General features: G+C 46.6%; 3 protein-coding genes across 15 annotated transcripts in view; 2 read left to right on the forward strand and 1 right to left on the reverse strand.

Moving 5' to 3' along the window:
- Supt20h (SPT20 homolog, SAGA complex component) overlaps positions 1–1,550 on the forward strand; it is a 34,426-nt gene extending 32,876 nt beyond the window's left edge. For all 12 annotated transcript variants that reach the window (XM_021158930.2, XM_021158935.2, XM_029474982.1 and 9 more), the window contains 2 exons: positions 523–644; positions 1,297–1,550. In XM_021158930.2, the coding sequence (XP_021014589.1) occupies positions 523–644; positions 1,297–1,434 (260 nt within the window). In that variant the 3' untranslated portion in view covers positions 1,435–1,550. The remainder of the gene's footprint in view (positions 1–522; positions 645–1,296) is intronic.
- Positions 1,551–1,636: 86 nt separating this feature from the next.
- Positions 1,637–8,347, reverse strand: Exosc8 (exosome component 8). Its single transcript, XM_021158945.2, has 11 exons — positions 7,900–8,347; positions 7,211–7,247; positions 7,008–7,071; positions 6,587–6,660; positions 5,639–5,684; positions 5,033–5,138; positions 4,902–4,947; positions 4,021–4,117; positions 2,734–2,854; positions 2,144–2,250; positions 1,637–1,852 (listed from the first exon to the last, which is right to left on the reverse strand). The coding sequence occupies exons 1-11, from the start codon at positions 8,004–8,006 to the stop codon at positions 1,737–1,739; spliced, it is 921 nt and encodes a 306-aa protein (XP_021014604.1). The 5' UTR covers positions 8,007–8,347; the 3' UTR covers positions 1,637–1,736.
- An 83-nt stretch (positions 8,348–8,430) lies between these two features.
- On the forward strand, positions 8,431–22,837 carry Alg5 (ALG5 dolichyl-phosphate beta-glucosyltransferase). Of its 2 annotated transcripts, none has more exons than XM_029474990.1 (10): positions 8,431–8,538; positions 11,746–11,917; positions 12,223–12,269; positions 14,151–14,249; positions 14,953–15,045; positions 17,650–17,763; positions 18,159–18,218; positions 19,519–19,670; positions 21,610–21,695; positions 22,263–22,837. In XM_029474990.1, exons 1-10 carry the CDS (start codon positions 8,473–8,475, stop codon positions 22,376–22,378), a joined length of 1,005 nt encoding a protein of 334 aa, XP_029330850.1. In that variant the 5' UTR covers positions 8,431–8,472; the 3' UTR covers positions 22,379–22,837. The 2 variants fall into 2 exon arrangements, with proteins under 2 accessions (XP_029330850.1, XP_021014602.1); XM_021158943.2 differs by having other exon boundaries at positions 8,432–8,538; positions 14,181–14,249.

Here is a 22,837-nt window from a genome sequence, read left to right on the forward strand (position 1 = left end):
CCTGCACTGAGGATGTGGACTGATTGGGTGGCCCTGTCAGCTGTGCATTCCAGTTCACCTCTGCTGGCTCACTGGAAGTTGTATTTTAAAAAACTTACCACTTTATGCCATTTAAGGGTGGCTTCTTGACCAAGTCCAGTGTCAAGTTCCATGGCGATCAAAGGATGCTGTGGAGGGAGGCAGGGTGTAGCTAAGGTGCTGGGGTGCTTCAGCACTGCAGAGTGCTGGATACAGCTGAGGAAAGACAATCAGGACTTCATGGTCAAGCTCTTGTACATAGTGAGCTTGAGGCCAGCCTGGGATGAGACTAGAGTACCTTAGCTTGTGAACACTCTTCCCTCTGTCTGTATGGCTAGAATGTCCAGGAATCAGTGATCCCCTTAATTAGTAGGAGATTAGATTTATTCTGCAAGCTTTGAGATTTGATACTTGAATTGTACTGCTTCTAGTTTTTCTGTGTTGTCCTTTTCTAGCTTTGGTTAACTGTTTTGCCTGGCCTGCTTTCCCCTTCTCCCTCTGTAGTGTTGTCTCAGCTTGGCTCTGCCGAGAACAGACCTGAGCAAAGCCTTCCTCAGCAGAGACTCCAGCTCTCCTCTGCCTTTCAGCAGCAGCAGCAGCAGCAACAGCAACAGCAGCAGCTACAAGTAATCCAGCAGCCTCACTCTGGTTACCTAAGACACTGCGCTCCACAAGTACTGTACACTGCCTGTCTGTAGGGCTGCCTTCCTGTCTGATAGGCTGAAGCAGTTGCTCAGTAACTTGATTTAGAGTCTGACATGTTAAAAGCCAGTCAGCATGGAGCACTGAGTGTATAACAATTACATTTTAAATCCTTTTTAAGGTCTTGGTGGCACATTCCACACATTCTTTTAATGTGCACTGTACTTTGAGAGTTTTAAGTGCCAATTATGAACTTTATAACTCTGTACTGCGGAAGTATTCCTGTTAGTAAATGTCATATGTGTTTAGACCAGTGTTCCTACCATAATTTTAGGAAAGTGTGTCAGCATACTGTGATCAGTCGACTTGGTTGATTTTATTTTGCTATGAATTACTGTACAACAGAATGGTAACTGAAGTTGCCGCATTACTGCAGTGTGGACGGCCAGGGCTAAGGAACAGATAATGTACTGCTTTCAGGCCCTCAGCAGGCTCCTGCACTGTCCTGGTTTGAGGCAGTCCCCTTGATTACCCCACCTTCTCCTTCTCTGGCTGTTTTCATCACTCCTGGGGAAACACCTTGCTACACCTGTGCGTTTGGCATAACATGATCTCTTTTTTCCCTCCCTTTTGCAGCAGTTGCGATTCTTGCAGCACCAAATGGCTATGGCAGCAGCAGCCGCACAAACAGCCCAGCTACATCGTCACCGGCACACAGGCAGCCAGTCAAAGAGTAAAATGAAGAGAGGCATGCCAACTACTCCAAAATTCTGAGCAATTTTTTTCTTTCTTTTTTACAAACACGACCATTGAATGAATTGTATTTCTACTTCATTTTCCCCGAGATGTCAGTATTTTGCATTGTTATGTGTGCACACTTTATACAGAAGCACAGCCCTGTGATTCTTACATGGAAACATGGTGAAATGTTTTCCTGTACATACCAATCGCAGAAATAACGTAAGGACTAAAAATATCTTTCAAAGAATGTAATTAGGTATTTATTTAGTATAAAAAACCTGTGCACAGTGTAACAAATACAATTTTTACAGCTGTTTTGCAATCGTGGTGTCTGTTCATTTGTGTTTCATGCTCTGAATTACTTCATCCAGTAGCTTGCTCACTTCTTTGTGTCTCGTTACTGCTCGACTCATACAGTCCTGAAGTTTAGCTCCAGTCAGCCCACTTCCACCTGAAAAATCAGGTGGTGTTTTCATCATTTTGTGAAAATTGAAAATCATGACAAATGGTTTTTGTTTGTTTTTAAGTCAAACAGATCATATAAATTGTTGTGGTCTCAAGATGTGCAGGTTAGTTTTATTAGGAAGACCTACAGAGGACAGATAGGTCCTTATTTTAAGAATGATGAACAACACTTAAAATGACAAACTTTTATTAGCTAAACAGTCAAACACCCCTCACCGCACTGGACACCGCACCTCCTCCCCACCAGTGTCTTAAGAGCTGCAGTGGGAGCACATACCTGGCTTGTGAAGACAGCACAGCTTGCCGTCCTCGTCCGTGACTACGGTTAAGGTTCCTGTGGACAGGTGCTCCTCCTCGCCGGTAGGATCGACTATCATTAGAGTGCTAAATTCAAAAGGGTGGGGTGGGGGAGTGGGCATCAATTCTAGGAACAGACTAATTGCAAACAGTTCTAAAAGACGTGCCTGCTTCAGCCTGGGTCTGGAAGAGCTAATTCAGGACTGGGGGAGCCAGGGCAGCAGCGCCCCACAGTCCAGCCCCAGTAAACACCTCACTCTTCAGCTTGGGAACAGAACATCTTCAGTTCCTCAGCAAGTACTGAAGGCAGTTTCAGAAGATAACATAGTAGTGAGGCTTAGAGCATAGCGCAGCAGTGCAGCACGTGCCTAGTGTGAACAGGCCCCACACAATTCCCCCTTACCACCAGGAAAAAGGCCTAAGGAAACCTGGGGGGGTGGGGGAAGTAACTGGTCCTGTATATCAGAATGCCTCTGCAAGTGGAAGGTCTGACCAAAGGCCCCAGCTCAAATCATCACACAAACAAGGCCTTGACTCGGAACCTAGAATGTTAACATTTGGTTTACTCACTCATCAAACACAGCAAAGGAAGTAGCAACTGGGTTTGTTCTAACATTCAAATAACTTTTCTTCTTTAAGTTGACTTCTGCTAAAGCAGTCTCTTCGTTTATAGTAACTTCAGGCAACTGTACTGGAGACAGGCAAGTAAACATGAAGTGGGTCTGGTGCGCAGCTTGCTCTCTATGCTTGCCTAACTTTACCTCCGGCCCTTTAGCCTATCCAACACAGTTACTGATAGCTTTGACAGGATCTCACTATGGAGTCCATCTGGTTAGAAACTCACTCTGGGCTAGCAGTTGTGTTCTACTCACCTACTATTGATAGAGTGTTGTGTAAGCATGTCATAACAATGGATGTAAATATGGACTCGGAAAACTGCTTTTCAGACATCTTATGGTCCAGCCAAGCTGACTTTTTCCTTTGTTTTGTTTATTTTCCCTGAGACAGGGTTTCTCTGTGTCCTCCTGGGCTGCCTCAAACTCAGAAATCCTCCTGCCTCTGCCGCCTGAGTGCTGGGATTAAAGGTGCGAAGACTTGAAGTACCCCCTATTTTATTTTCTAACATTCATTTTGGTCACCCACACTTTTAAAGTGCTGCTCTTTGGCACTATTTTGTTTACAGAGGAAGCAAGCAGGCTGGATTGAGTTTTAATTAGGACTACATGAATTCTCTATTAACTACATCTTCCTCTCTGAATTAGCTGGATGTTTTATCGAGAGGACCCTGTTTTGTAGTCTAACTGGCCTCAAAACTGCCATCCTCCTCTCCTCCTGTGTAGTGATTACAAGCACGCACAGCCATGCCTGGCTTAGTGTTGTTATCAATTCAGCAATGTAGAATGACCTGGAATATACACAAGTGCAGTTCTAAGACATTATCAAGTACCTGGGCCCTGACTAGGAAGCATCACTAACAGAAGTGGTATTTCTGGTCATTCTGCATGAGCCACCTGAATTACAAGTGAGAATCCCCTATCCAAGTCAGTGGGTTCTGCCCAATGACTACTGGCGGAGAGATCACAGCAATTCTAAAAGGCTACAGAACTAAAAGAATATGAAACTCGGAAGGACACTCCTAGGAGCATAATCTGGGCAGGGTAGTTCATACTTAAAATATGACCAGCATTTGGGAGGCAGACAGAACAAGAGTTCAAGGCCACCCTAGGCTGTAGTATACGCTTTCTCATAAACCAAAAATCACGTGAATGAATGATAACGTAATCTCCAGAAAAAGGTTTGACCAGCTATACTCTTGACTGTATTAGCAGGAAAATCATCTTTATTAAGGTTGCTTACCATTCTTTAAAGCTGCTAACAAAGCAAATGTGCAGGCATCCAAAATGTTCCCATCGTAGTCTAGACAAATGAGGTCACAGTATAGAACCCAAGCAAGCTAAAATAATTGACAGAAGAAATTAGACCTGGTAATAGCACAGTGCTTTTTCCTCAGGCCTAAGAATTACAGAACCATTGGTTAGACAAAACAAGATACACTTGAAAGCCTAAGACCCCCCTTTTTCCCTTAAACTTTTTATAAAGGAGAAGTCAGAGTAGGCTAGGAAAGCTGGGCTTTGACTAGCAAACCGACAAGAGACAACCCTGCCTACTCCCCTAAACAGAGCTCCAGGTACAAAGAGGAAGCTTTACTCTTGCTGCTACGTTAGCTAATGAGAGGGCTGCTGTAAATGTGCTCTCCTGTGGAATGAAGACTTTAGTAATAGCACTGTAAATTCACAAGGGAAACCAATGTATGGACATACTACGTAGTATCCATAAATACCAGCTTAAGCAAAGCCTGATCTATTATAAGGAATAAAAGCTTTTTTCCCCCTTAATTAGAAGGTGTGTATGTGTGTAACCTTAGCTTAAAAGTTAGCTTCCTAGACAGGTAATTTGTTACTTGTTGACATGACATGATGGCATACACCTGTCTGTAATCCCAGCATTTGGTAAGATACGGAAGGAGGAGGGAAAGTCCGGCCCGGGTACATAGTGTGACTCTAACTCATTAAACTAAATAAAACCCAGCTGGAAAGGATTTATGAAGCAATTGTTTATTTAGACAAATACAGGGTCAAATGACTTGCAGAATTCCTTCTAAACTCTAAAATGTCCTCCACTACCCCGTTAGGCCACATAGCCACTTCAGAGTTCATAAAAGCTCAGTCTGTTCTTACCTTGCCTGGAGAAATGCATAAGTCCTCTTTCTTAATTATCTGTGAGCTTGATTTAATGATAAAGAACACAGTAAATGTGAGAGCAAACCATGTGATAATGAATGGTGATAAAACTATCCTAACAGCCTTACTTGTCAACGACATCTGCAATGAACTGGCTGGTTACTTGAGCCTCTTCCCCAGGAGGTCCTGTCCGGAACCTTGAAGAGCACAGCGGTGGTAGATCCACATTAGGGACTGAAAGAAACACTGCAGCTGTGAACTGAATTTTCGCTCTGACAACTTGGTTACTAGTGAAGGGAGGGAGGGAGGGACTGCTCCCCAGCACGGACACTGTGACTGGCCATGAGGAGACTCTTCCGCTCACATCCAACCAGTAAAGCTTTAAATGCCGTTTCCCACCTATGGAAAAGATAACCCAAGACCAAAAATACTGCCCAGTACTTTAAATAGAACGTAGACAGGGTTTTAATCTGCAATACTGGCTTTTTGAATAAGGGCAACTGAATCTGTAAATAAAAACCTGTCCATACAGGGTTGGCAAACTGAAGTTCTTGGGATTTCCCCTCTCCGTTATCTTCTGATAAGCAGAAAGCTTTGTGGGGTTGGGGCTGAGGGGTCGCTATTCTATTTTTGAACATTGGGAATTGCTATCCACCTCAATTACCAGGACTTCACTGCCAGAGGTATCTCTCAACTTACTTATAATTCGTTAAAATTATGAGCATTTAACTCACCGACATATCCTCTATCCGGGGCATCTACTGGTGGTGCTGCAAATTCCTACAAAAGCAAACAATGTATTCTAGTGAGAGAAGCCACCCAACACGATGACATTCTAGTCATCCACAGAGGCCGTACCAGAGACCATTTCAGCCAATTAACCTATGTTAAGGATGCTGGCACTGCCTTCCTAGTGGCTCCCGGGGAGGTTAAAGGGCAGTGTAATCAAACTGTGCTGCTCATCCACGAGGACCAGTGGGATTATGCCCACCCTGTGACTTGTTCAGCAGCCAAATCTGAATTTAATCCCCAAGTGACACTGACATGACCAGGCTGGGGAGCCAGTAGTGGCTAGAAGTGGGGTATATAGCAATAAGAGCCCAGTGCAGCTATAGATCCACACAAGAGACTGCAAGAGCTGGGGAAAGTTACTTATCTTTCAAGTTTCTCTGCTGACACAGGGACAGATAAACAGTAACTGCCTACTCCTGAGGGCCCAAGTGAGACAGTGCCATTAAGTCCCAGGTATATTCCTGGCAAGCAGTATGTGTTCTGACAGTTACCACTTCAGCTTGACCACAGACCTAATCGAGGAAAGCTGCTCAGTGAAACGTGAGAAAGCACAGGTTCTGTCAGTAGACTCTGCCTGCCTTCTCCTTACAGACATTGGTAACTGTAGAGCACCTAAAAAGCTCAGCAGACAGTTACTATTCCTACAGCGAACCAAAGCTATCAATGGTTAAAGGTATCACTGTAACAGTCCATTTCAAAACCGATATTGCTGAAATCTTAACGTGTGACGTGCTGAGGACTCACCTTGTAAAGCATTAATGATGCTTACATGGAAAAAAAAAAAACAGCCTTGGGGAATAGCATTCCAAAAACTAGCCCTGATCAAGTACAACCTCATAAGCATGCAGTTAACTTGGAATTCAGACGTAACAGACATACAGGAAACCTACTGCTTTAACTCCACAAATGACTGTGGTATTCCCCAGCTTCACGAGAGCAGAGCCATCTGCTGTACTGATTGAACCTGGAAAGGTAAACTTGGTATTCATAAAAAATTTTAAAAAGAAAAAAAAATAACAAAGTTTCCTACAAAGTAGTTTAAATCTTTTCATTTGCCTCTGAAACTCCACCCCCACCCCCGAAATTTTTGAAAGGTTCAGGTCAGTGACTTGAAAATGATATTACTACTTAACGTTTTTCATCTTTTTCTTCTGTCTCCCAATTTGAACTAAAGTTTCGATCAACTACAAGGTTGGTGTGATGATAAAAATCTCTTAACATCACCCAATTGCGTTAGACATAGTAGAGCTGGCTGAAAAACTATGCGACACCAAGGATGTCCCACCCAACTAAAAGGAAGTTTATCTTCACCTATGTTGACCGTTGTGGTTCTGAATTCACCAAGCTCTCTTCCATCAGGACGGCAGTTTTCCTTCTAAATGTTTATAAGGAAACAGATGATATATATATTTCAGGTACGCAGCAGAAACCACATTAAGCCTCATTCATTTAAATGAACGGAAGCTTGGTGTTTTTACCCACAGCTCTAACGTACAAAATTCACCTTCACTCACCAGAAATCTCCTGTAATACTCCAGCGGTTCCACAGTTCTGAAACAATGTTTAAAATGTGTCTCAGTCAGTGCGTCCTAAGGCAGAAACCCAGAGCTTGAGAGTGTGGTGTCTGGGGCGTCAATCTCGACAGGCTCAGGCGTTTGGAACTGTGTGGACCGTATTTATAAAAGCCACACAGCAGCAACCAGTCGGGAGGAACAGAGGCCCTGGGCACACCCAGAAGAGGGTCAACCTGGGTGTCGGTCACATCACTCGTGCTCTGAAGCAGGGAACTTAGCGTGCCTTCACGCCGTTAGAAACCACACTCGCCAGCATCCACAACTTTACCACGGAAGAGCGTATTTTACAGTCACGGGAGCTACGTTTGGCCGACACGCGGCCACAAGTGACTGCAGGTAGGTACGGTGCACGCACCGCAGACACGAGTTTGCAGGCTGCTGCACGCGTGGGCGGCTCCGGGTTTAACCGGAGCGCGCCCAACGTTTTTCCAGTCCCTTCCGAGGGCGGCCCTGCGTGGAGAGCGGCGTGGCCCCTCGGCTAAGAGGTCCCGGCCGTCCTGGATGCAGTGTCCCTCAGCGCCTCGAGTGGGCAGAGCCCTCCCGCGGCCCCGCGAGTCCTCGGGGGTCCCCCACCCGCTACCGCGCGCCACACCCGCACCCGGGCCTTCGTTGCGCGCGCCGCCACTCACTTGAACCCAGCCGCCATTTTCCCGGCCCGCGCTGCGCCTGCGCGGCCCTCCGCGACTGCGCCCTCCCGTCGCCAGGCGTGCCTCCAGCCTAGGGCACTCGGAGGCATCCTGGGTTAGAGAAGTGCAGCGGGGAGCTGCCGTGTTCCTGCGTCCGAGGCATTAACACCGGCTCCGGCCACCCCGAGCGTCCCGCTAGTCGCCAACCCCCCCGGGGTCCCACGGGCCCGTGCGCTCGTGCACGAACACACTTCCACACACACGCTGGCGCACGAGATGAAAAGGGGGTGACCCTAAAACCCTCCACGGTGCCGGGCATCCTTAGATGGCTGCGCTGCACGGCGCGTGGGTGAAGCCAGTGCACAGGTCCAGGGCTTTGACTTGCCGCACTCGGCGACCGGCCTGCCGTCCTCGGCGGAGCCGCGCGGGGGCGCTGCGGGGAGGCCTCGGCTTTCCTGCCGTGTCGGGGCGAGGCCAGGCGGGGGCGCTGCGGGCGGCGGGCGCGGGCTAGGCCGACCTCTCCTGCGGGGCGGGGCGCGGCGCCGCACCGCGCTTCCGCAAGTGTGGAGCTGCGGAATGGCTACGCTGCTACTGCAGCTGCTGGGGCTCGGCGTGGCGCTGGCGGCTGCCGCGCTCATTCTGGTGAGACCGTGGTGGAGTCCCGTGCTCCGGGTGTCCCCTCCGCGCTTCCCTCGCGTGCTTGGCTCCCTTGGCCTCAGATTCCCTGAAATCCTTTGAACCTTTGTTCCCCTTTGGAACCCTATTTGAGTGCCCAGAGCCGCCGCCCAGCTTTTCGGGGCTCCTGCTTCTGAACCCCCGCCTGTCACCCCTCCACCCCACTCCCCAGTCTTCTTCCTGGGCCTCCCATATGTACTGCAGCTGGAAAGAGCGGCGGATCCATAAGGCTAGGGACGATGGGTCAGCAAAAGATAGGCCCAGACGGCGTTCTATTCATTTTGGCCAGGGGTCGGTTTTTTGGGTTTTTTGGGTTTTTTTGCTTGAGAATCAGGCACCCTGGCGTTTTCTTTGCCATTCCTGTAGAAACGTGGCAGACCCCCCTCTGATTATGTAGAAGAGGGCATATTTGCCAACTAAACTCTGCCACATAGTTTGAAAAGGAGCCTGTAACTCATTCAGAAAGCAGATTCTGAAAAGCTTGCCTGAATTGAGACAGGTGGCTAGAAAGGCCTCTGCCACCTAGCCAATGTACATGTGCACATGTCTTGAAGTGGTATAGCCAGATGACTGTTGCTGTGTGTCTGGGTGAGCCAAGCGCCCTCTCTCACTAAAATGCCTTCTTTAAAGGCTTGGAACAAATCTGAACTTTGTTGGCCACGTTCCGGGTTGTGGCCAGTTTACTTTGAATCCTTTACATAGACTTAGCTGACTGTGTGTGCACGATGAGGCTGTGTGGACTGTACTAGATCCCACTGGCTTGAACGAGTAGAGGTACCCTTTATTTCACTGCAAGCATGTTGCACTTGGTGTGCAGTGCGTTGCGTCTTGAAGCCTACTTTACATCTGCCTGTTGGCATTCTTTCTCTCCGCCCACTTTTTAAAAAAAATATTTATTGATTGATTGATTCTATGTATGTGAGTACACTGTAGCTGTACAGATGGTTGTGAGCCTTCATGTGGTTGTTGGGGACTGAATTTTAGGACCTCTGCTCGCTCTGGTCAACTCAGCTCGCTCAGTCCCTGCTTGCTCCAGCCCAAAGCTTCATTTATTATTATACATAAGTTCACTGTAGCTGACTTCAGACGCACCAGAAGAGGGCTGTCAGATCTCATTATGGGTGGTTGTGAGCCACCATGTGGTTGCTGGGATTTGAGCTCAGGACCTTCAGAAGAGCAGCCAGTGCTCTTACCCATTGAGCCATCTCACCAGCCTGCTCCTCCCACTTTTGAAAATAATTTAAAAACAATTCCAAATAACATTTCATCTCTAAATCATCTGCATTTATTTCTATAAGGGCTTTCTTCTAAAAACTTTAATAAGTTAACTCCAACTGTCTTTAAAACCTGTTATTTCTGTGTTTCCAAATACCCTGTCAATTTAAATACTCGGAGTTTGCCAGTATGGATTTTTTTTTTTTTTTTTTTTTTTGGTTTTGGTTTTGTTTTTTTTCAAGATAGGGTTTCTCTGTGTAGCCCTGGCTGTCNTGGAACTCACTCTGTAGACCAGGCTGGCCTGGAACTCAGAAATTTGCCTGCCTCTGCCTCCCAAGTGCTGGGATTAAAGGTGCACGCCACCACACCTGGCACCAGTATGGATTTCACAGACGCCTTCCTAAGCATCTTTAACTTGCCCTCCACATTTCTTGTACCCACCCGAAACACTTTCACATATGGAAGCACACATTTTTTTAAAATGATGAGATGTTTCCCCTGACATCTTAAGAGGGTGGCCAGTTTTACTTTTGTGTTATTACAGACTTAAATTTTTCTATGTCTTCATTCATTGTAGTGATTATTCTTTCGATGCTGAAGTTTCTTTTTCACAGGTCTGAGAAATGCCTTCAAGTGACTCACCTACTTGTTTGTCCTCAAGTGACCCCCCTGTACCTGTTCCCTTTCATGTAGCCCTCGTGGGTACAGATGGAATTTGCTTTCTCTATGATATGCTGTGTTAATAATACACCTTCCCACCCCAGATCTGGATTAATCCTTTTCTTAGGAGAATCGATTGCTCTTTGGAAAACTGAATTCAGAAGTCACAATCTGGACAGTAGAGCACGCCGCCATACTGTGTTTTTATTTTTATTATTTTTAAGTGTGTATGCATAAGTTTAGAAGCCAGAGAGACTTTGGGTTCCCTGGAGCTGCACTTTCAAGCAGTCAGTTGAGAGCCGCTACATTGGGTGCAGGGAACTGAACTGGGTCCTCTGCGAGAGCAGCCAGTGCTCTCAACCACTGAGCCCTCGTCTTAATTTCCATTGTGGCTGCTGCCCCGTACACACATAGTGGGGTGCTAGAGAGAATCATCAAAGCAGGATGGGTACAGTTACACACACGTGTAGCTTTGTTTTTAAAGTTCACCACTGAAAACAGTGATATAAATTAAGGCTCATTTCCCAAGCACATGGAAAAGGCACCCAGGGGTTTCTTTCTTAGTATTTATTTTTATTTTCTGTACATGAGTGCCTTGTGTGAATGTATGTAGGTATGTGCAATGTGTGCATGCCTCAAGTCCCCAGAAGCCAGAATAGGATGCCCGATCCCTTGGAACTGGGGTTATGGATAGTTGTGAGCAGCCGTGTGGGTGCTGGGAACCAAACCTGAGTTCCTTGCAAGAAGAGCCAGTGCTCTTAACTACTGAACCATCTCTCCAGCCCCAGGAGCCTTCAAGTCTTATTTGTTACTCTAGAAGATGCTGTATTCTCAATTCTAACCAAGGATAAGTATCAGAATACATTCTTAAGCATATGGTCCCTGCTGTGGGCTCCAAGGAGCCTTTCCTTCAGAGGCTGAGTCTGTTTGGTCCTTCCCTGTTAGCTAACATACGGATCTGTCCTCTCACATATGCACCCCATGCAGGAGGTAGTACCTTGTTATTCATTTGTAAGAGTAGACTGACTCTTAGATTTGGCATAGCAGAGGTCCAAGGAAGAAGAGGTGAAAACAAGGCCTCCTGAAGCCTTTAGTGCGTTACCAATGGGGACAAGGACAATCGTCATTTCATAAGAGGATTTTTACAAGTCTGGCTGCCATGAAACCGCAGAATCACCTCCAGGACTGTTAGAACCAAACCCGAGACTACATATCCCCCTCCCCAAATTTTGCAAATAACAATGTTTTAGAACAACAAATATTAGAACAGTGTAAGCTGTTTTTCATGTCTGCCTTTAGGTTTCCATTGTGGCGTTTATAACTGCTGCAAAAATGCCACCATGTTACCAACATGAGGAAGAGAAATTCTTCCTCAATGCCAAAGGCCAGAAGGAAGCTCTGCCCAGCATCTGGGACTCGCCTACGAAACAGCTATCTGTTGTTGTGCCTTCCTACAATGAAGAAAAACGGTGTAAGTTCTATTTGAGTTTGTTTGCTAATGGGCCATTTGGGAAGAGGAGGCAGTGTACAGTGTCTGCTCTCCCTGAGGAGTGCAGAGTTGGAGCTGAGACTGAGAAAGAGGGGAATGGAGATGGCAGGATTGAAGTTCTTAGAGAAGTAACCTGATGAGGGCCAGAGACATTCCAGGGAAGAATGGCCTGGGTGACATCTCAGGGGCTTGGGAGATGACAGACACCTTTTCCCTGTGTAAGTGGAGTGTGCTGGGGCTAGCTAACTCATTTTCAAAAGTAATCTATAATTTTTTTTTCTATTTAGTGCCTGTGATGATGGATGAAGCCCTGAACTACCTAGAAAAGAGACAGGTATCACACTTCTCTTTCGATGTCACAGCTTCAGTCAAAACCACAACGGGTCACCAGTTACAGACCCCCCAGGCTAGGCGCACTGTGGGAATCATTGCTCAGCCCTGGGCCATGTGTGGCTCAGCAAGCTGCTGGCTGTCAGCAAGCAGGCTCAGCATGCAGCACGCTACCTCCAGCAGCAGACAAACCAGGAAGCTGTCATTTCCCTCATGTCCCCTCCCCCAACTTTTAATTCTCTCTTGCTTGGTGACATATTATAGATTATATGCCAGTGAATGTGTGCAGACTTACTTCTGTGATGTCTTTAAAAATAGGTGTATGTATATGTATGTAGTCATAAATAGAGAAAGATCCATTAGAGGCTTTATAACATACTCTGTTAAGCTTTGATTCTCAGATGAATTCACATTGATTAAAGATATGAAATTACAGTCTTAAAAATTTTTTAATTACCCTGATATAGCTCTCTCTTGTGAGGCTATGCCGGTGCCTGGCAAACACAGAAGTGGATGCTCAGAGTCAGCTATTGGATGGAACACAGGGCCCCCAATGGAGGAGCTAGAGAAAGTACCCAAGGAGCTAAAGGGGTCTGCAACCCTATAGTTGGAACAACATTATGAACTAACCAGTACCCCCGGAGCTCTTGTCTCTAGCTGCATATGTAGCAGAAAATGGCCTAGTCGGCCATCAGTGGAAAGAGAGGCCCCTTGGTCGTGCAAACTTTATATGCCTCAGTACAGGGGAACGCCAGGGGCGAGGAGTGGGAGTGGGTGGACTGTCAGTCTCACAGAAGGCTGGTTGCCAGACTTTGAGGGTAGAGAGCAATGGGAAGATATTGGTCAAAGGGCACAAACTCTCAGTTATAACACAGTCTGTTCCCACATCCCAAGCACTAAGATAGCAGGCATGTGTCTGAATGGTTACATTTTGAGGATGGAAAGTACAGTATGGTGATATCACTGGAACCATGTTGTCTACTGAATTTGTTAGAGAGTAGATAGTTCTATCATGTACACATATGTATGTTCATGTGTGTGTTTGTGTGTGAGTAGAGGTACAACCACAGCACATGTGAAGAACAAAAACAACCCTGGGAGTCAGTCTTCACTTTCCCCCCAATGAGAGCTATTGATCAGTGTGGTGTGCACAGGGCCTGTGAGCTCCAAGATTCTCCTGTCTTTACCTTCCATGTGTCCACAGACACACTGGTATTACAGTGCTGTGGTGTGGCTTTATGTAGTAAACCCAGAGGATCTGAACTCAGGCCCTCATGCTTATATATGACCCAATGAGCTACCTCCCCAGACTTCCTTTCCTTTTTTTTTTTTTTTTAATTTGAGATGGTATCTTGCTATGGACCCACCCCCATAAAATTGCCATAAATTTCTGTGTGCCAGGTTGTCTGGCCTTCAGCTTACAATCCTCCTGCCTCAGCTTCCAGATACTATAATTGCAGGCATGTGCCACCATGCCTAGCTATTTCACTTTTCATTATTGTATTCTGAACCATATGTATATGGAGCCAGGTAACAATTCCCAATCCTTTTATTCACTAAATGAATTCCTCCTTGTGTTCCCCCAAATCCTACCTAAACAGTGGAGACTGAGCCCAGGGTGCTATAATAGACAAATATTGGGCTTAAAATTAAAATTAAATTATAAACTAATTGATCCCTGTGACCACCCTGTAGAAGCTGTTGCACATATGGAGGCCAGAGGCCAGCCTTTCCTCAGAAAGAGTCCCCTGCAAGTTGTCCTGTGATCTCCATGTGTGCGCCACACCTGTCCCCCTCCCTCATACATGTGTGCATGCCCACCCAAAGATAGAAGGAAATTAAAAAACTACTTACAAGTTTATAATCCCTATCGCGATTTCGCCAGGTTATGACGTGTTCCTTTGGCTTCTCGCAGAAACATGATTGCACGTTCACATATGAGGTGATAGTGGTTGACGATGGCAGTGAAGACCAGACGTCAAAGGTAAATGTATGGGTGCTTTTAGAACGGCTGGTTGGTAGAAAACCTGGAGCCGTTTAGTCCTTGTGGCTTGTTTCCACTTGCTGGAGGAACCCAAAGCTGGGATCATTACTTTCCACTGCATTTTCACTTCTGTTCCTAGTAAAATGCTCTGACCAAAAAAGGGGGGTGGGGGGAAGGATTATTTAGCTCCCAGATTCCAGTTTATCACTGCAGGAAAGTCACAGAGGTAGGAGTCAGCTGGTCACATCGTATCCCCAATCAAGGGCAGAGAGAAACAAATGCACCCATAATGCCTGCTTACTTGCCAACTTTCTTCAGTCATACAGCATTCAGAGCCTGGCCTAGGGAGTGGCGCCACCCACAATGGGCCCTGCATTTCCAGTGGCAGCAGTCAAGACAGTCCCCCATGGAAATGCCAAAGACCAACCTGACCTAGTCATTCCCACTAAGCCTCTGGTCACAGAAGGGTGGGCTGAAGGTGGCAGCCCAGTCTGTGTGACTTGTGGGATCTGAATTATTGCTCACCTTTCTGTTTACACTTGATTATGTCTACCTTAACTGACAGATAGTGATTGTGCATGTTTATAGAGCACGGTGGTGTTTAGTACATGCATCTAACATGTTCCGATCACATCAGGATAACCCATATCTTTGACACCAGTTCTCCAAGCTAACTGTATTCTAACTTTTATGTCACCGACAGGTCGCTTTAAAATACTGCCAGAAATACGGAAGTGACAAAGTACGGGTGATAACGTTGGTGCAGAACCGTGGGAAAGGTGGTGCTGTTAGGATGGTAATAATTTACATTTTTGTTTAAGATGTGAAGGTATTTTAATAACCTTTTCTGCCTACGATGCCACATATCCGATAGTAGCATTGCGAGTTATCAACAGTTTTAATAGCTGTATGTTTGATTTAGTGAAGTCTAAGCATCATACTCTGTAAAGACAAGCTGACTCAGAAAGAGGCTGAGCTTGTGCTGAGTTTCATGTTGTCTTTGCGGTGGCTAGAGCCACCGAGCTCACAGTAGGACCGCCTGCTTTGTGTGTGGAGCTTTCCCACGGGAAGGAGCCGCAGAGCATGAACGTAGGTGAATCCTGGGTCTGCTGATGTGGTACGCTGCAGAACAGGAAAGCAAGGCATCTGCACGAGTGGAGTGAGGGTGGGGAAGACTGGGGCGAGGCCCCTGTGAGGGAGAGATGCCTGTAAGGCCTAGGCCAGAGGAGTCGTCTTCAGCCAAGACCCATCAGACAGAAAACAAATTCAACTGAAAAATGGACCCTAAAAATTCACAAAAAAGAAAATGCAGATCCCACTCCTTAAATGCCTTAGTGTAGGAACTCATGTCTAGGTCTCCGGTCATCAGCAGAGGCCCCCGCTCTCGCCTTTCATTTCCTTTTCCTCCTGAACACAAATGACTCACCTCCACCTCCACGTTCCATACACACAGGGAAGTGATGTACTTTCCCAGAATCCCACAGGTACCGCTCTTACATCTCAGGGGCCAGCACAGTGTCACAGGGCCGTCCCAATTCCTAGGGAGGAGGAAGAACGGGTCCCTTATGTTTGGCTTTCCCTTTTTCTTTCTTGTTTTATTGTTGCTTAGATAGTGTCTTCCTCTGAAACTCAGGCTGGCCTTGACTCAGAGCAATCCTTCTGCCTCAGCACTGCCTCCGGAGTGCTGAGATTACAAGTTTGTGTCACTGTGCCTCCTGATCACTTTTCTTCTAACATTTTCATCCGTGACAAGATCAGGCTTCTTTCTGAAAGGAGAAAGCCTTTAGATGTGATGTGAGGTCCTCGGGCAGATGACTAACAGTGTCTGCCACAGGAGGATGGTGAGAGCAAGTAAGGACAGATCACAAGCCTTGGGATAGGGAGGGTCCATTCATTCACTCACTCATTCATTCATTCATTCATTGATAGTTAAATAAAAAATTTAACCTGGAAAGGTGGCCCAGCAGGTAAGAGTACTGGCTGCTCTTGCAGAGGACCCAGGTTTGGTTCCCAGCACCCTTATGGTGGCTCATAACCACCTGTAGCTCCAATTCCAGGGAATCCAGCACCTCTTCTGGCCTCTGCAGGTACTATACATACATGGTGCATATTCCATACATTTATGCAAAACACTCATACACATAAAATTAAATCTTTTTAATAGCACATGTAGGAAATCATGTGTTTCATTAGACATTTTCATACATGGAGATGTAAATTAATCACAGTCTTTCTTTCACACACACTCACACACACACACATATATACACACACACACCTCTGTTCTCCTCATTCCTCACAGTGTTCCCTCAGTGCTTTTAGACTTAACCAAGCATAACACTTGAGAAAAGTCATCAGCCGTGAGCCAGTGTAGTATTAAGTGAGGTTTAGTTCATTTGTACTGTGGTGGTGACAGGACAGAAAAGGGGAAGATGCATGGGAGATGCCACAAGTCAATGGAAGTGGGTCTGAGGGAGACAGAGACCTACTGAGGAGGCAGGTGATAGTGTTCTGTGCATGTAGAGAAGAGCAAGCAGTCAGCGCCATGCTGTCAGGGCTGCTGTGCCGCTCACTCAGGCTCACAGCAGAGATCGGAGTTCATCCGCAGGTCATGTCCTTGTGAAACATGCACGTACAGTGTGGTTTGCACTGGCAACCAAACCTGCTCTTCACAAGTGTCAGACGCCATAACAGAAAGTAATTGTTGTAAATGTTGGCCCTGACGTTAGCAACACCTCCTCTGCCCTGGTCAGCAGCAATTTACAATATTTATGGCACTGTAATAAAGAAAACTAACTTCTCACAGGGCGTGGTAGCGCACGCCTTTAATCCCAACACTCGGGAGGCAGAGGCAGGCGGATATCTGAGTTCAAGGCTAACCTGGTCTACAAAGTGAGTTCCAGGACAGCCAGGGCTACACAGAGAAACCCTGTCTTGGAAAACCAAAAAAAAAAAAAAGGAAAGAAAAGAAAACTAACTTCTTACCCTGCACTTCACAAGAATATGAGGCTTCGGACTGGAAGTCCTCCTTACCTCCTGAGTGGGGGATTACAGATGTGCAGAGCCGCATGCCCAGATCTTACGTGTTATCTCTGTTTGTTTGTCTGAGGACAGGTTCCTTTATCTGTTGCTCAGGTCGCCTCTGGAGTCACGTGAGCAGCATGACTACATAACACAGGGCACATAGAAGGGCGTGATGGGTGTCAGCTTAGGAGGATTGTAAAACTTTTGCAACAGTGAAACGGACAGTAGATACGTGTCGGGACACCTTATCCTCTCAGCAGTGAACGCTGGCCTCCTGCTGCCATCTTAGATGTGCTTGAATAGAATGAACTGAAGTGCCATCAAATTCAAACATAATTCTAAGCAATTTTCTTTCACCTGGAACTTTTGAATACAGGGTGTATTCAGTTCCCGAGGAGAGAAGATCCTCATGGCAGATGCTGACGGAGCCACAAAGTTTCCAGATGTTGAGAAATTAGAAAAGGGGCTGAGTGATCTACAGCCATGGCCTGTGAGTATAAGAACATGCTGTAAGTAAGTGACAGTGTGAGGGACAGGGCTCGAGAGCAAGCCCTCAGGATTTACCTCAAGTTCAACTTCCTTTCTTCTTGCTCTACATAGGGTCTTTCTGTGTAGAGCAAGCTGGGCATGAGCTCAGAGACGCCCCTGCCTCTGCCTCCCAAGTGCAGGGACTAAAGCTGTGTCCAGCCATGCCCAGCAGAGTCCTCTTACTAAAGTGTGACTAGCTGTCTCCAGCTATGCATATTCTGAACCCCTCAGTATACTTTATAACTATAATCTTATTTTTTCAAAGTAGTTATGGAGGTGAGACTTTACATTGAAATGGATGTGTTTATACGTGATACTTAAACATTGAAGAGAACAACGTTGTCGCTTTTCCCTCAGGAGCAAATGGCTATTGCATGTGGGTCTCGAGCTCATCTGGAGAAAGAATCAATTGCTCAGGTGAGGCTGTCCCGAGCTATAGATAACAGCCTGTTGATATTTAATCTCTTTTTACTTACACATACACATCTGACAAGAAATGGGTCCCTATGTTTTCTCTCAGAGACGATCTTCCCTTCAACCTCATTGGAGTTTTTTATGAAGGATTAGCACATTTCAGAGTTGGTCTCTTTAAGTGTGCGAAGGACAGGTAGAGACTCCCTCAGGACGTAAACTCTCTTAGAGTTGTGTTTAAGACACAGAGTATTGTTTAGTCATGGCACACTTCTAAACCATGCTTGTCTTTTTAACAAAAAAAAATATTTTCCAAAATTCAGAAAAAAAAGCACAAACCCCGAACATTCCTGCCCCAGGCTTTTATGGTGGGTTCTATTCAGAATATGTTTTGAGCTTTGTTCAGAGTTTAAATATTTCTCGTTTCGTGTCTCTAAGGAAAATACTTAGCTGAAGATTGTCAGGCTCATGACTGTCCCTTTTACAAAGGCTCTGGGTGGAGGCTGCTCCTGTGTAGATCACACTGACAGTGGTCAAGCACAACAGTTTGCAGGTCGTATTCATCACCTTTGGCTTTCATTTTCCTATCTTGCTGTTTCTGTTTGTCCCCTTTCTTTTGTGTGATCATCTTTTGGGGCGTTTAGTGCCCCTGGGGTTTATCAGAAGTATTGTATGTGGAAGGCACTGAGTAGGTAATGTGAGGTTCCTAAAGTGTCTTTAAGATGAGGTTTCCCACCCCTGCCTGCCTCAAAACATGCCTGGTGGTTGCAGGTGGCAGCAGCAGAGGAGGGCTTTGAGCGCCTGCCTCCTCTCCACAAGGGGCGCTGTGGTGAGAGTAGAGCCCTCAGCCTTCTCTCTAAAACTGTTACTGAGTTCCAGTTACTCTCCAGCCAAGCACATGGCTTACAGCTGTGATGTAATTCTGTTCCACTCTCCCTGTAACTCTGAAGGGAAGGTGCCCTCCTTAGCCGAGGAGACAGCTGATGTAGTGTACTCGGGGCGGCTTGCTAATCATCAGCCCAGGAGCCAGGACTCAAGTGCTTATCCTCACCCTGGTTTGCTGATGATTTAAAACCAAACCACTGCGGTGCTCATCCGCTCCGGTCCTGACCTTGTGCTCCCAGACCCAGGTCCCAGGAATCAGTAACTGCTCCCATAGTGCTCTGTTTCTGCGGCACCATCCTGTTCAGTGTGCCTTCGGCCCCATGCCATCCACACTGGAGGTGCACCGGGCCAGCCTCAGTTTTAAGTGCTGTCCTCAATGTCTCAGGAATGCTAAATCATTTCTCTTCTGCCTCTGTTTTAGCGCTCTTATTTCCGTACCTTTCTTATGTACGGATTCCATTTCCTGGTGTGGTTCCTCTGTGTCAAAGGAATCAGGGACACACAGTGCGGGTTCAAATTACTGACCCGAGAAGCAGCAGCCCGGACCTTCTCGTCTCTGCACATTGAACGATGGTAGGTTTCTGACTGGAAGGTATATCGCGTTGCCTCCCGTGGGCATCCAAACAACTGGATACAGGCTTGTCATCTCCCGACGAATATCCAGGTAGAGCCAGATTGACACATTTGTTACATGTTCATCTAAGGACAGGCTAAAGTGTACCCTGTGTCCTTAATCTTCCTTCACCTCTTACACTCCCTTCCCGGAGGTAGGTCTCTCTCTGCAGCCTGGCCATTAATGACTGAGCTCTTGTGTGTGTGTGTGTGTGTGTGTGTGTGTGTGTGTGTGTGTGCACTCTCTCTCAATCTCTCTCTCTCTCCCCACCCTTCCCATCTTCAAGCCTAGCCTTTTCCATTTCTTTTCTCTCCCGTGTTCATCCTTCCTATCTTCCTTCAAATCCTGTCCATTGACCCTGCCTATGTCCTTCAGCCCCAGCCCCATCCACTCCAGCCACAGCCTTTTCTTAAAAGAGATCCCTACAGCTACTTCATCTTTCCCATCCTGTCCCTCTTCTGTCACACGTTTGTCATTCCTGCCTCCTGAACCAGCTCTGACATTGGCTGTGGCCACAGCCTGTTAGTTTCCATGCAGCCCCAGGGATCTTCGTATTCACACTCGACCCTCTACAGCAAACCCCGCAGTGACCTCCGTGACCTTCAGAGCTGACTGCTGTGTCTCCTCCCCTCCCCCAGCCCTGCACTGGCCTCATGACTGTGGTCCTCTCTCCTCTGAGGCATTCCTTAGGCAGGTTTCCCTCCTTCAAGCATATGCTTGTGAAGGCCCCGGAATGTCACTTAGTCGGAAGGGTTCTTGCAAGCACGAGGCCCTGGACTTCGCCTCTAGCTTTGGGGGTGGTCTGGGGGCCTCTGGAGGAGAAGGAATCCCTCCTGAGTTGACTCACTGACCTGTTCTTCTCTAAGTAGTGCTTGATGCAGTGTCAGTGCCCAGGAAATGCTGCTGAAAGGGTCCTCTTGAGAGCTAGTCACAAGTTCTGTGTAACTTGTTCCTGGTGGGCAGCTGCATAATTATGTACTAAGTGTCCATGTTTGATGTCTCTGTCACTTCTGTGCATCTGTTTTCAAGGGTCTGTCATCTTCTCTAGAAATAGAATTCATGTAAACTACAGAAAAATTCTCTTCCACTGTAGCTTCAAAATTAAAATGTGTGTGTGTTTGTCTGTCTGTGTGTTTTAAAATCTTATTTCCTAGATTGTCATTGGTGAAATATAAAGTAGGTAGTCTTCAGGTGTCTGTCCTTCTAGTCCTGTACTGTCACCGTCAGTTCCCAAAGGCTTCCCCAGCAATCCAAATCCCCGACCCTGGCTGTGGCCAAGTCTCCTTGGCTCTTGCTACCTGGTTCTGTTTTCATGTTTAACGTGGTGGATCCACAGGTCTAGTTCTGGGCGAAAGGATGGATCCAAGCTAGGCCTGGCTGTGACCATGTGTGTTGGGGCAGAGTAGCACTGTGGGTATACCTGTCACAACTAGAGCCTTCCAGTATAGGCTTCCAGAGCTGCAGGGCTACCATGTTCCAGACAGGACAGGGAGGGGACAGGGACCTTTAATCAGAAAAAAAAAAAAAAAAAAAACCCAGGGTCCCTGGCTGAGAGGAGAAAGTGGAGAAGCAGCTGTGAGTGAGCAGAGAGCCCCTTGAGGAACCCTTTGTTATGTATCGTGAGGTGAGTGAACACACAAGGATGGCTTCATCTGAGGGTTTCTGAGCTGTGGCTGAAGGTCAGCATGTCTCACTTAGATGTCACGTGACCACACACTGGATATCTTCTTCTCCCTGAAGCTTCTGACCCACTCAGTGTCAGTTGTCTGACCCTCTGAGAGTCTGGCCTTCAGGTTTACATAGAAGCTTTGCATGTGTCCAGGAAGCCTCAAAACCTGTCCTGGTTGGTGCCCCTACTTGTCCTTTTAGGAATAAATATCAATATATTTTCTGTTTCAGGGCATTCGATGTAGAGCTGCTGTACATAGCACAGTTTCTTCAAATCCCAATAGCAGAAGTTGCTGTCAACTGGACAGAAATTGAGGGTAAGTGTACTGTTTATGTACAGCTAGTCCTTAACTGGGCGAGGCTGCAGTCTGATGTCTGGCGTTCACCCACCCCTCTCCTTCAGCCAGGCCTCCTCTGTGTTCCATTAGATTCCCTCCTGCTGTTTTTCCAGACTCTTCTTTGAGTCTTCAGTGGGCCTCTCCTGACCCAAGGTTCCAGTAGAAGAGGTCCTCAGGCTGTGTACTGACAAAGCACTGTGTGGAGCTAAGCCATCCAGGAGCTGCCACTCAGTTCCTAGTGCACTCTGCACAGCCCCTTCTCCCATGGCCTCTGTTTGAGACTTCCACACGGGAGAGTCACCTCTGGCTCTTTACCCTGACGGGCTTGCTTGGCTCACAAAGGTCAGTGGCTCTCCCACCACGTGCAACCTCTCATGCAATAAGTGTGTGAGTGTGCACATGTGTGTGTGTGTGTGCACGCCCAGACATCCACACGTGTAGAAAACTGCTCTACCTTTCTGCCCCTGCCCCAGCCTGACTTGTAGGTTACAGCTCTAAACTACTGTATATTTCTCCCAGGTTAATTTAATTTATTTTTAATTGCAGGTTCTAAGTTAGTTCCATTCTGGAGCTGGCTACAAATGGGCAAAGACCTGCTTTTCATCCGACTTCGGTATCTGACGGGTGCCTGGAGGCTCAAGCAAACACGGAAAGCGAATTAGTTGCTGGCAGGGCTGGACTGCATTTTTATCCCACATGCAATTTTACTTGAAATCAAGATTTTCAATAAAGCTTCGATGGGCCTGTTCTCAGTATCTGCCTTTGTATATTCTTGAGAATTAACTGCTATGAGGAGACCACGTGATGTCTCTTTTTTTTTAATATTTGTGTCATAAGTTAGATTTATTTATTTATTTAGCAGTCTGTATTTTGGCTCCTGTCACTTAAGGTTCTGAGATGGACCCTTGGGGACCAAAGACAGAAGCAGTTTTTTTAAAGATACCCTCACAATTTATACAATCATGATTAAATCACAACCCTGTAACAGTCATTTAAAGATGAAGTCGGCTATGAGTTTAAATACAAGTTTACCTGTTGTCAAAGAGACTTTATTTGTGACTTGGAACGCTAGGAAATTTGGAATGCTAGGAAATTGTAATAAAGGCATGACTGTGTCTCCA

The sequence above is a fragment of the Mus caroli genome, chromosome 3 (assembly GCF_900094665.2).
Source record: "Mus caroli chromosome 3, CAROLI_EIJ_v1.1, whole genome shotgun sequence".
In the NCBI taxonomy this organism is placed as follows: domain Eukaryota; kingdom Metazoa; phylum Chordata; class Mammalia; order Rodentia; family Muridae; genus Mus; species Mus caroli.

Excerpts from the sequence above, each read along its gene's own strand:
- Exosc8 (XM_021158945.2), bottom strand. The coding sequence starts at position 8,006 with ATGCCTCCGAGTGCCCTAGGCTGGAGGCACGCCTGGCGACGGGAGGGC. Across the intron at positions 7,248-7,899 it reads AAAATGGCGGCTGGGTTCAA|AACTGTGGAACCGCTGGAGT; the intron begins GTGAGTGGCGGC and ends ACATTGTTTCAG. Across the intron at positions 6,661-7,007 it reads AACCACAACGGTCAACATAG|GTTCAATCAGTACAGCAGAT; the intron begins GTGAAGATAAAC and ends TTACCTTTCCAG.
- Alg5 (XM_029474990.1), top strand. The coding sequence starts at position 8,473 with ATGGCTACGCTGCTACTGCAGCTGCTGGGGCTCGGCGTGGCGCTGGCG. Across the intron at positions 12,270-14,150 it reads ACTACCTAGAAAAGAGACAG|GTTATGACGTGTTCCTTTGG; the intron begins GTATCACACTTC and ends CGATTTCGCCAG. Across the intron at positions 15,046-17,649 it reads AAGGTGGTGCTGTTAGGATG|GGTGTATTCAGTTCCCGAGG; the intron begins GTAATAATTTAC and ends TTTTGAATACAG.